This window comes from Rhinoraja longicauda, chromosome 15 (assembly GCF_053455715.1).
Source record: "Rhinoraja longicauda isolate Sanriku21f chromosome 15, sRhiLon1.1, whole genome shotgun sequence".
Classification (NCBI taxonomy): Eukaryota; Metazoa; Chordata; class Chondrichthyes; order Rajiformes; family Arhynchobatidae; genus Rhinoraja; species Rhinoraja longicauda.
In genome coordinates this window covers 10,285,411-10,298,714 of record NC_135967.1, presented here as the reverse complement: position 1 = coordinate 10,298,714, position 13,304 = coordinate 10,285,411, and the positions used below count along the sequence as shown (strand labels likewise).

Genomic DNA, 13,304 nt, shown 5'->3' with positions numbered 1-13,304 from the left:
GGAAGTTGCGATGACATTTCTAGAGCTACAATGGGCGGCACAGTGGCTCAGCGGTAGAGTTGCTGCCTTACAGCGCCAGAGACCCGGGTTCAATCCTGACTACAGGTGTCATCTGTACGGAGCTTTTACGTTCTCCCTGTGACCGCGTGGGTTTTCTGTGGGTGATCCAGTTTTCTCCCACACTGCAAAGACGTGCAGGCTTATGCTTTGATAAACCTGTCCTTAGTGTGCGGGATAGTACTAGTGTACGGGGTGATCGCTGGTCGGCGCGGACTCATTGGGCTGAAGGGCTTGTTTATGCACTCTATCTAAATTCTAAAGCTGTAGGTAGAAATGGAGCTTTGAGATTAAGGATCTGCCATCATATTGAATGGTTCAGACTCTCAACGGTCTGGTCTCTTGTTCTGACTTGTTTGTGTTCTTTGAGCCATCATGACAGGGAAAAACATCAACCACTATACACGATCTTCACAAAAGTCTTTGAATCTGCCACTGGGGAATGATTGTGGAGCATCCTTGTGAAATATGAAACTCCACAGAATTCATCTCAATGTTACATTTCCCACAGGATGGGATGTAAGGCACAGTCTTAATAAAAAAAACTGGTCCAGAATAGACTCAATCCCAGTGGAAACTGGTGGTAAGCAAGGCCAATTCTGAGCCTTTCTCATTGCAAAGTGACATTTCACTCTGAATAGCTTTCCACTGGAGTGGAGGGAAATGAAGTTGTACATAATTCTTTTGACAAACTAGGAAACTGTTCAGCCCACAGAACCAAGGTCAACCCAATTCACTCGGCCAGCTGCCTACACAAAGGATGCGTGAGTATGAAAATGTTTGGGAGCAGTACTTTCGTTTAGTTTGGAGATTCTGCATGAAAATGAGCCCTTCATTTGCCCCTAGTGCCAGGTCCACTCCCTCCACACTAGGGGCAATTTTCAGAGGGCCAATTAACCTACAAACCCGCACATCGTTAGAATGCGGGAGGAAACCGGAGAACCCGGAGGAAAGCCCCGCGATCACAGGGAGAATGTGCAAACTCCGCACAGACCACCCAAGATCAGGAATGAACCTAGGCCTCGGGCGCTGTGAGGCACGGGGATGGGGAAGTGGGGGGGGGGGGGGGGGGGCATCTTTCTCCCTCCTACACCCACCAGTCTGAAGAAGGGCCCCGACTCAAAACGGCATCTATCTGTTCCCACCATAGATGCTGCCTGATCTGCTGAGTTACTCCAGCACACTGTGCATTGTGCTCAAGATTCCAGAATCTGCAGTTCCTTGGGATATTGGTTTAATATAGAAATACAGGATGGAAACAGGCCCGAACTGGGAAGGGAAGAGAAAGTCAGCACTGTGCAATTAATGCCCTTACTGAAAATAATCAGATGACATTCGCAATGCATGGCCACGAAATTGAGAAGGAATGTCAATTGTACTGCTGCAACCTAAATAATACTTGATATACATTCACATGCATTCGGATTTGTCCTCGCAGTTAAATTCAACTCTCAGGCTACTGAGTTAAACCTCAATTTCCCTATTAAGATCTGAATGAACTCATAATTTTTGTGTGTACATTTTTATATATAATATATATATATATATATTTCTTCCAAGTTTGAAAGCAAATGAGGCATTTTAATATATCATATCATTTGGATTTTCAGTTCCTGAGAAGATAAAACAGTTGTGAAACCAGGGAGTATTTGATTTTTGTTCAATCATCACTAGACCTGAATTTAAAAATTAATAATGCACCAACTAGTCTTACACACAGTGTACAGATTGCCAGCAGAGAGGTTTAATGCATTAAGTTTTTTTAGTGGATTCCACAGTGAAATATTTGGTTCAGAAACAGGAGGAGAAATATATTTTCATTTAATGGCAGTCAGATTTAAATACTTTTAAAATATAAAATAGGAAAGTTATTTAGAATATAGATAATGTAATATTTACAGTACATTTGCTTTGCAATTCTAGCTGTACATGAATGAGTGAAGTAAACACAGACTATTTCACAGAATCACATCTGACTTCCTGCCAAGGGCAACTATTAATGTTGACTAAAAGCACAGACTATGCAACATGGCATCTGACAAAATCAACTGCACAGTTAACACAGCTTTTAACAAGGTCACTTTTGCCATTGTTTTACTAGTAATGTTCTTTCACTGATTGTTTTACGTTGTGCCAGCTTAGTCCCAATAGTCATTTTCATGACTTTTTGTTCGTAGAGAAGCATATCTTCCGATCGCCAATAAATTATATCAAAACCTGCACTTACAAATGGAAGTGGTAGTGTTGCACAACGTGTTAGGTTTTCTCACTGTTGGGTTCTGGTGGGATTTGTACTCAAGGCCTCCACTGTGAAGATGACAACTGAGCATTAAATCCACTGGATTGATGCAAAATCCCAACGTATCCCTCAAGAGAAGGGACCCAACTGCCGCAGCCTGGTCACCCGTCTCGCCTTCTGTTTTTCCACGAGCTTGCAGTCCTTCCATGACCGTCTCCAAGAGATGGATCGCCTGCCCCAGTGGAACAGGGTAAAGATGAACCACTTGTTGAGTGACCGAACGCCTCCTCCAGGCATTACCCGCCACGCTCTGTCCAACTAAAGCGCTTGTTCATAATCCACCGCAGGCACATCGGCGCTTACCGCGGCAGCTGGATGTTGGACATGTCCGAGTGTGTACCCGCGCTGTTCTGTGCACCACGGGAGTGGTGTTGCGAGAGGTATTCCATGTGTTGGGCTGAAGGCAGGAAAAGTGACTGCGATTGGCTGCCTTGCATTATTCCACTGGGCAGCACCTGCTAAAGAAGCAAAAGCATCTCGTTACATCTCAACCTTCATCATATATCAGTTCATGTCACTTTTTTTAATGACATTGCTAAACTTCTCCAGTTTCCAACTTATTCAGCACTCTCTGTATCTTTCTCCTGACACTATTAATTGTTTTGTCTCTTGATCTGAGACCTAACTCTAAATGGACTTTACCACCATCGTCTGCACGGTGGTGTTAGTCTGAGCCTCCAGGACTGGCCTTACCTGCAGGTAGTGGTGTTGCTGTTGTAGGGGCATGGGATGGTGGGCATGCTGCTGTGGGATGGAGGTCGGCTGCTGCTGGGCGAATCCTTGGTACTGGAGAGCCATGGAACCAGGAGACGGCAAGATGACGGTGCTACAGTTGATCGGCTGCATAGCCAGCGCTGTAAGCATCTGCTGTTCTTGGAGATATCTGAAAAACCAAGAGAGCAAAAAGCATTCGTCATGCTTCCCTTGAAAGCATCCAAAAACAAGAAATTGCAGATGCAGGCAATGTGAAATAAGAACGAACAGCAGGGCAGTCAGTGCTTGTGGAGACAGAAATAGCCCCAACCTTCAGCATTTCAAAGTTGCATCGAAACTGGACAGTTCTTACAGAAAGTCAAAGTCAACAATCCTTTGTCCAAACATTTACCCACCAAAATCAAAACCCTCACCTGTGTCTACCTGTCACTTAGATAGACACAAAGTGCTGGAGTAACTCAGCGGGTCAGGCAGCATCTCTGAATAAAAGGAATAGATGACATTTCGGATGATGCATTCCTACCCAAAACGTCGCCTAATCCTTTTCTTCAGAGATGCTGCCTGACCCGTTGAGCTACACCAACATTTTGTGCCTAACTTTAGTATAAACCAGCGTCTGCAGTTCCTTCCTACATATTTTGCCTACTTATTCATTGTCAGGCTTTGTCTTTCCCACATCTCTCTTCCAGCTTTCTCCCCCACCAAAATCAATCTGAAGAAATGTCCCGACCCAAAATATCACCTATCCATGTTCTCCAGAGATGCTGCCTGACCCGCTGATTTACTCCAGCATTTTGCGTCTTTTTATTTTAACCAGTAATTTCAACTCTGTTTCTGTCTCTCCAGAGATGCTGCCTAACCTGATGTCTATTCCAAACGTTATCTTTTATTCTGGTTTTATACTACCTGAGGTGTTCAGCACTTCAATGTTCCAACATCGTTGATCTGCAGTGCTGGCTCATTTTTTCTCTCTCTTAATTTGTATGGCCTGATTTATTAGCGGTGTCTCACAACACTATTAATGGTAACACAAATCATAGACAAAGAAGTATAAACTGCTTTTAGCTGCCATATCAATTATTTTGGTCTCTCTCTACCAGAAATATTACCTTTGCTCCCAATCAGTCTGAAGAAGGGTCCTGAGCCAAAAGGCCACCTATCCACGTTCTCCAGGGAACCTGCGAAAGAGTCCCAACCCGAAACATCGCCTCTGTATGTTCTCCAGGGATGCTGCCTGACCCGCTGAGTTACTCCAACATTTTGTGTCTTTGCTTGGTAAACCAGTGCCTGCAGTTCCCATTTAGAAAGGAACCGCAGATGCTGGTTTACACCGAGGACACTGCCTGACCTGCTGAGTTACTCCAGCACTTTGTGTCTATCAAGGTTGTACCCAAAGCCTTCTTAAAGAACTACAATGTTCCACCTGACTCCTGGGAACCTCCGACCCATGACTGATGAAAGCAGGGGAGGGGGTATTTGGGAAAGTGTTAAGAACCTTGAAGCCTTGTATTGGGAGTGTAAACATGTGTAAACGGTGAAATGAGTCACAACCTTACAAACTACCCCCACCCCTCCTCCCTCCAGCCTCACCCTATTGACTACCGCCTAGCCCACCCATAGTAGAGTCTGTGTTTCCCTAGTCCTCATTAGTCACCTCAAAACGTACAACGCCTGAACAAAAGCAAGTCATCCTTAATATCGAGGGACTGCAGAAAATCGTAAATAAAAGCAGAAAATGCTGGAAATCTCTGCAGATCAGGCAGCAAAACAGAGTTAATGTTTCAGGTTGAGGTTGCTCTCCAGGTTTCAGGTTGAGGTCACACAGCAAGTTACTGGTAACTTGCCCTTAATTTGTCAGCCGAATGATCTAAGTAATAAATATCAGTTCAACACAGTGGGCCGAAGGGCTTGTTTCTATGCTGGATGACTATGACTTGAGTTGTACCTTCGTTGTCGGTCATGTCCAAAATCAGCACACAAGTGGCTTCGGCTGGTGTCTGAAGGCAGTGAAACTGGGAAGGTCCATTTCGGAGTCTGGGTAAATATGGGATTGCTGAAGGACGGTGCGACCAGGTTGTTTGGTGATTGAATTGGCACGCTGGCTCGCTGAAGTTGCCCGTCTTTCACGAACTGCTGCTTTATCTGCAGAAAGTAAACACACCGTCAACCCTCAGTCAATACATACGATAAAATACAATACAGGCCGGCACAGTGGCGCAGCGGTACAGTTGCTGCCTTGCAGCGCCAGAGACCCGGGTTTGATTCTGACAATGGGTGCTGTCTGAACGGAGTTTGTACGTTCTCCCTGTGACCACATGGGTTTTCTCTGGCGCAGTAAGGCAGTGGTCCTACCATTGTGCCACCGTGCTGCACAATTAGTAAAAGCTTACCGTTACAGAATAACTCGTATACCCCCGCTTTCTGAAACCTGTCCATTAACTATTGCATTATATACTAACCCCAGCTCCGTGTCCTTGTTCACGACCATGCCACAAATGTCACTTTAAAATCCAAATGCACTACATTTCCAAGTCCCTTTCTATCCACTCATTCAGTTACGTCTACAAAGAAATATAATGCATTTGTTAGATGAGACTTCCTTTTTAAAAAAAAACTATGATTCTGCCTAATCATGGTATGCATTGATGAATTTGAAGTAAATGCAACTTTCGCTACATATGTCCCCATGTCAACTTCTACTAAAATAAGGCCATGCAATCTTCTGTAGATTTTATATTGGGGCGATGGACATCAAGTTAAATAAATCAAGTTAAAAAAAGTTGTGAGTTCAATAAATTAAATAATCAGGCTGGAAAGGGTACAGAGAAAATTTACGAGGATGTTGCAGGTCGAGAGGGCCTGAGCTATAGGGAGAAACAGAGTAGGCTGGGACTCTAATCCTTGCAGCACAGGAGGACGAGGGGTGATCTTATAGAGGTGTAAAAGATCATGAGAGGAATAGATCAGGTAGATGCACAGTCTCTTGTCCAGAGTGGGTGAATCGTGGACCAGAGGGCATAGGTTTAAGGTGAAGGGGAAAAGATTTAATAGGAATCTGAGGGGCAACTTTTCCCCACAAAGGGTGGTGGGTGTATGGTACAAGCTGCCAGAGGAAGTAGGTGAGGCAGGGACTATCCCAACATTTAAGAAACAGTTGGACAGGTACATGGATAGGACAGATTTGGAGGGATATAGACCAAACGCGGGCAGGTGGGACAAGTGTAGCTGGGACATGTTGGCCAGTGTGGGCAAGTTGGGCCGAAGGGCCTGTTTCCACACTGTATCACTCTATGACTCTATGACTCCATAATAGGATAGACATTACTGTTCATTGCAATTACAAGATTAGGATCTGCATTTCCAATTCTGTTGTGGAGTGCAGGTTACTCCTGTAGGTGGTCTGGACTCCTCAATTCAAGAGTGTGCCCATGCTATATTTAATGATTAAACCTTGATATCATAAGCCAAGAGTTTGCACTTGAACTGCAATCAGCAATTTTGGTCAGAGTTCTAATCATTTTGAGAAAATTAGTTGAAAATGAATTTTAAGAAACATTTAGACAGGTATTAAGAAACATTTATAAAGGTATATGGATCGGACAGGTTTAGAGGGATATGGGCCAAATGCAGGCAGGTGGGACTAGTGTAGATGGGACATGTTGGATGCTGTGGGCAAGTTGAGCCGGAGGGGCTGTTTCCACACTGTAAGACTCTATGACTCTATAATAGTTTATGCATTTCCAATTTCTTGTAAAATTTATCAATCTGCCATGAACCAGTGGTTTTCTGCCAGTACAAAAGATGCCATTTCACAACATACTTTTTTTTTCCTTTACAAATACTTTGTTTTAAAATAACATTATATTCCCTAACTACAAGTTGTATCTCTGTGGTTCGATAAGTACTGTACAGTTAAAAATAGATTCATTATAATAAAAACCATTTACAATTAGTGGTGTCACTGATGTTAAATAACTGATAAATACTTTTAAGAGGAACCAAAACAGTCTGTGTTAACATATAACAACTACAGCATGGAAACAGGCCTGTCCGGCCCTACCAGTCCACGCCGACCATTCTCCCTGACCTAGTCTCATCTACCTGCACTCAGACCATAACCCTCCAATCCCCTCCTATCCATATACCTATCCAATTTACTCTTAAATAATAAAATCGAGCCAGCCTCCACCACTTCCACCGGAAGCCCATTCCATACAGCCACAACCCTCTGAGTAAAGAAGTTCCCCCTCATGTTACCCCTAAATCTTTGTCCCTCAATTCTGAAGCTATGTCCCCTTGTTGGAATCTTCCCCACTCTCAAAGGGAAAAGCCTACCCACGTCAACTTTGTCCGTCCCTCTCAAAATTTTAAAAACCTCTATCAAGTCCCCCCTCAACCTTCTACGCTCCAAAGAATAAAGACCCAACCTGTTCAACCTCTCTCTGTAGCCTAAGTGCTGAAACCCAGGCAACATTCTAGTAAATCTCCTCTGTACCCTCTCCATTTTGTCGACATCCTTCCTATAATTTGGCGTCCACAACTGCACACCATACTCCAGATTCGGCCTCACCAATGCCCTGTACAATTTCAACATTACATCCCAACTTCTATACTCGATGCTCTGATTTATAAAGGCAAGCATACCAAACGCCTTCTTCACCACCCTATCCACATGAGATTCCACCTTCAGGGAACAATGCACAGTTATTCCCAGATCCCTCTGTTCCACTGCATTCCTCAATTCCCTACCATTTACCCTGTACGTCCTATTTTGATTTGTCCTACCAAAATGCAGCACCTCACACTTATCAGCATTAAACTCCATCTGCCATCTTTCAGCCCACCCTTCCAAAAGGCCCAAGTCTCTCTGTAGACTTTGAAAATCTACCTCACTATCAACTACTCCACCTATCTTAGTATCATCTGCATATTTACTAATCCAATTTGCCACACCATCATCCAGATCATTAATGTAAATGACAAACAACAGTGGACCCAACACAGATCCTTGGGGCACTCCACTAGACACTGGCCTCCAACCTGACATACAATTGTCAACCGTTACCCTCTGGTATCTCCCATTCAGCCATTGTTGAATCCATCTTGCAACCTCACCATTAATACCCAACGATTTAACCTTCTTAATCAACCTTCCATGTGGAACCTTGTCAAATGCCTTACTGAAGTCCATATAGACAACATCCACAGCCTTGCCCTTATCAATTTCCCTGGTAACCTCTTCAAAAAATTCAAGAAGATTAGTCAAACATGACCTTCCAGGCACAAATCCATGTTGACTGTTTCTAATCAGGCCTTGATTATCCAAATAATTATATATATTGTCCCTAAGTATCTTTTCCATTAATTTTCCCACCACAGACGTCAAACTAATAGGTCTATAATTGCTAGGTTTACTTTTAGAACCTTTTTTAAACAAAGGCACAACATGCGCAATGCGCCAATCTTCCGGCACCATCCCTGTTTCTAATGACGTTTGAAATATTTCCGTCATAGCCCCTGCTATTTCTGCACTAACTTCCCTCAATGTCCTAGGGAATATCCTATCAGGACCTGGAGACTTATCCACTTTTATATTCTTCAAAAGTGTCCGTACCTCCTCTTCTTTAATCCTCCTAATTTCCATCACTACTCTACTTGTTTCGCTTACCTCACATAATTCAATATCCTTCTCCTCGGTAAATACCGAAGAAAAGAAATTGTTTAATATCTCCCCCATTTCTTCCGGCTCGGCACATAGCTGTCCACTCTGACTCTCTAATGGACCAATTTTATCCCTCACTATCCTTTTGCTATTGACATATCTGTAGAACCCCTTGGGGTTTACTTTTACATTACTTGCCAAAGCAGCCTCATATCTTTTTTTCGCTTTTCTAATTTCCTTTTTAAGATTCCTTTTACATTCTTTATATTCCTCAAGAACCTCATTTACTCCCTGCCGCTTATATTTATTGTATATCTCCCTCTTTTTCCGAACCAAGTGTCCAATTTCCCTGGAAAACCACGGCTCTTTCAAATTATTATTCTTTCCTTTCCACCGAACAGGGACATAAAGACTCTGTACTCTCAAAATTTCACCTTTAAATATCCTCCATTTCTCTATTATATCCTTTTCATAAAACAACAATTTCCATTTCACTTCTTTTAAAACCTTTCTCATCTCCTCAAAATTAGCCTTTCTCCAATCCAAAATCTCAACCCTTGGTCCAGATTTGACCTTCTCCATAATGATATTGAAACTAATGGCATTGTGATCACTAGACCCAAAGTGCTCCTCAACACATACCTCCGTCACCTGACCCATCTCATTTCCTAACAGGAGGTCCAACACTGCCCCTTCTCTGGTAGGCACCTCTACGTATTGCTGCAAAAAACTATCCTGCACACATTTTACAAACTCCAAACCATCCAGCCCTTTAACAGAATGTGATTCCCAGTCTATATACTGAAAATTGAAATCACCCACAATCACTACTCTGTGCTTACTACTAATATCTGCTATCTCCTTACATATTTGCTCTTCCAATTCTCGTTCCCTATTTGGCGGTCTATAATACACCCCTATAAGTGTTGCTAAACCTTTCTCATTTCTGAGTTCCACCCAAACAGCCTCCTTAATCGAGCCTTCTAGTCTGTCCTGCCAAAGCACTGCTGTGATATCCTCCCTGACAAGCAATGCAACACCCCCACCTCTTGCCCCTCCGATTCTATCACATCTGAAACAATGAAATCCTGGAATATTTAATTGCCAATCGCAACCCTCCTGCAACCATGTTTCACTGATCGCCACAACATCATACTTCCAGATGTCAATCCAGGCTCTAAGCTCATCCACCTTTCTTACAATGCTCCTAGCATTAAAATATACACATTTAAGTAGGAGTATAGGAAAATAACTGCAGATGCTGGTACAAATCGAAGGTATCACAAAATTCTGGAGTAGCTCAGCGGGTCAGGCAGCATCTCAGGAGAGAAGGAATGGGTGACGTTTCACACTCATGACCCACTAAGTTACTCCAGAATTTTGTGATACCTGCATTAAGTAGGAGTACAGTTGTTAACTGCATAGTAAATTGAAAAAAACTGCATGCTTTGATGCTTCCTATTTAGTGTCATGGAAACAGGCACTTCGGCTCAATGCCCATGTCAACCAAGGAGCCCCATCTATGAGAATCTCACCTGCCCGTGTTTGGTTTATATTTTGCTAAACCTTTCCTATCCATGTTGGTGTCCAAATGTCTTTTCAATGTTGTTATCGTACCTGCCTCAAATCCAGCTTGTTCCACATACCCACCACCCTCTGTGTGAAAAAGTTGCCCCTCGGGTTCCTATAAAATCTTTCTCCGTTGTGTACTTTGTCTGAAATGTCCCGGTTGTTATTGAGAGTTAAAATAGAACTTGCTGGAAACACTCACGACGTTAGGCAGCATCAGTGGAGTGGGAAACAGAGGTCAGATTGAAGATGCTTTGTCAGAACTTGGAAAGGGAGTTTCCGGGTCGGATGGAGGGTTCTGGACCCGAAACATCAACTGTTTCTCCTTCCACAGATGCTGCCTAACCTGCTGAGATTTTCGAGCATTCTCTGTTTTTGCAGCTTGTTGTTTTTTAATTTTTAAGCGTTCTTCAACATCTGGCAAAATAGTCCAATTAGTAAACCTCACCACGATGATTACTTAATCCTGGGACAACATCTAATTTAAAAGCAAGCTGCTACTTCCAGAATGAAGTGTGGACATTTGATTTACGTAGAAAATAATTAATATTTAAAATTCTGTTATCTTATGTATTGGTTAATATTAAGTAAATTACAAATGCAGAACAGCGAAAGAGAAACTCCAAACCACGTATCAAGAAGTCTAGACTTTACTTTAGACTTTAGAGATACAGCAGAGAAACAAGCCCTCTGGCTGATCGAGTCCAACCCAACCAGCGATCACCCCGTACACTAACACTATCCTACACATTGGGGACAATTTGTAATTTACTGAAGCCATTTAGCCAACAAATCTGTATGTCTTTGGAGTGTGGGAGGAAACTGGAGCACCCGGAGAAAACCCGTGCGGTCACAGGGAGAATGTGCAAACTCCATACAGCCAACACCCATGGTCAGGATCGAACGCGGGTCTCAGGCGCCTTAAGGCAGCAACTCTGCCACTGCGCCACTGCGCCGCCTTAAGTCTAGCCAAATGATCGTGCCTGGAAAGCCACTGTGAAGCCACCCTCTGTATTTGACTGTTGTAATCTGTAACAAAGACATTACCGGCACTGATTTTGCTCTTGGTTCCCTGAGGAGTTGCTGAAGGGATGAGGACACCTGCTGAGCGTGCATATCGGATTCGACGACTGCTTGCATTTGTTTGCTGGACAGGTATGAATTCTGCATGGCGATATCTGGCTGCTGCTGTGGCTGCTGCGCTTGAACGTGATGATCCGATGCACTAAACCCGAATGATCCCGATTCCTGAAACAACGTCGAGGAGCACATGGACAATATAGATTAAAATATAATGATCTGGAATTATTTTCTTGGAACTGTAAACTTTAGCACAGAATATTTCATAAAAGCAGAATTGATATTTCTCTGACATTCCTAACCACCTAATCCGGTGAAAATCACTCACAGTTGATCTAACTCAGTGGGTTGGATTTTGTTTAGTTTAGTTTCGGGATACAGCATGGAAACAAGCCCTTCGGCCCATCGAATCCATGCTGACCAACCATCACCCATACACTAGTTCTCTCCTACACTCTAGGGACAATTTACGATTTACAGAGTCCAATTAACCCACAAATGTGCACGTCTTTGAAATATGGCAGGAAACTGGAGCACCCGGGAGGACCCGTGCGATCACAGGGAGAATGTACAAACTCTGTACCGAGGTCAGGATCAAACCCGGGTCTCTGGCGCTGGAAGGGCAGCAACTCTACCACAGCACCACCCTGCAGACGGCCAGGCAGCATCTCTGGAGAACATGGATCAGTGGCATTTCAGGTCCCAAAGAAGGGACCCAAAGCAAAAGGTAACCTATCCACGTTCTCCAGAGATGCTGCCTGACCTGCTGAGTTACTCCACCACTTTGTGTCCTTTAGTGTAAACCAGCATCTACAGTACCTTGTTTCTTCTAGGAATTTCTAAAAATTGTATCATACTTTTATGTTATTGCCACATAGTAATTGAGACTAGTGTGTGCCTCGGGGTTCGGTGCTGGGCCCGTTACTGTTTGTCATCTACATCAATGATTTGGATGAGAGAACATACAGGGCAAGGTTAGCAAGTTTGCTCATGGTTTTGCAGATAGTGAAGATGGTTGTGAACGATTGCAGCAGGATCTGGATCGATTGGCCAGGTGGGCTGAGGAATGGTTGATGGAATTTAATACAGAGAAGTGTGAGGTGTTGCATTTTGGGACGTCTAACAAGGGCAGGGCCTACACAGTAAATGGTAGGCCTCTGGGGAGTGTGGTGGAGCAGAGGGATCTAGTAGTGCAGGTGCGTGGTTCCTTGAAGGTGGAGTCGCAGGTAGATAAGGTGATCAAAAAGGCTTTTGGCACATTGGCCTTCAGCAGTCAGACTATTGAGTATAAAAGTTGGGAGGTTATGTTGCAGTTGTATAAAACGTTGTTGAGACCACATTTAGAATATTGTGTTCAGTTCTGGGCACCATGTTGTAGGAAAGATATTGTCAAGCTTGAATGGGTTCAGAGAAGATTTACTGTACTAGGATGTTGCCAGGACTAGAGGGTGTGAGCTATAGGGAGGGGTTGACTAGGCTGGGTCTCTATTCCTTGGAGGCAGGAGGATGAGGGGAGATCTTATAGAGGTGTATAAAATCATGAGAGGAATAGATCGGGTAGATGCACAGAGTCTCTTGCCCAGAGTAGGGGAATCGAGAACCAGAGGACATAGGTTCAAGGTGAAGGGGAAAAGATTTAATAGGAATCTGAGGGGTAACTTTTTCACACAAAGGGTGGTGGGTGTATGGAACAAGCTGCCAGAGGAGATGGTTGAGGCTGGGACTATCCCATCGTTCAAGAAACAGTTAGACAGGTACAAGGATAGGACAGGTTTGGAGGGATATGGACCAACCACAGGCAAGTGGGACTAGTGTAGCTGGGACATGCTGGCCGGGGGAAGGCAAGTTGGGCCAAAGGGCCTGTTTCCACACTGTATCATTCTATGACTATTTGACTCTATGAGTTATGGAGTTATATAGCAT

At 43.7% G+C, this 13,304-nt stretch overlaps 1 protein-coding gene across 1 annotated transcript in view; it reads right to left on the bottom strand.

Annotated features, from left to right (window-relative positions):
• Positions 1-1,167: 1,167 nt before the first annotated feature.
• Positions 1,168-13,304, bottom strand: part of LOC144600343 (circadian locomoter output cycles protein kaput-like) — a 140,718-nt gene continuing 128,581 nt past the window's right edge. Inside the window, exons 19-22 of the mRNA XM_078411919.1 lie at positions 11,349-11,549; positions 5,016-5,212; positions 3,050-3,239; positions 1,168-2,814 (exon numbers count right to left, since the gene is read on the bottom strand). Coding sequence (XP_078268045.1) covers positions 2,656-2,814; positions 3,050-3,239; positions 5,016-5,212; positions 11,349-11,549 — 747 coding nt within the window. The 3' untranslated portion in view covers positions 1,168-2,655. The remainder of the gene's footprint in view (positions 2,815-3,049; positions 3,240-5,015; positions 5,213-11,348; positions 11,550-13,304) is intronic.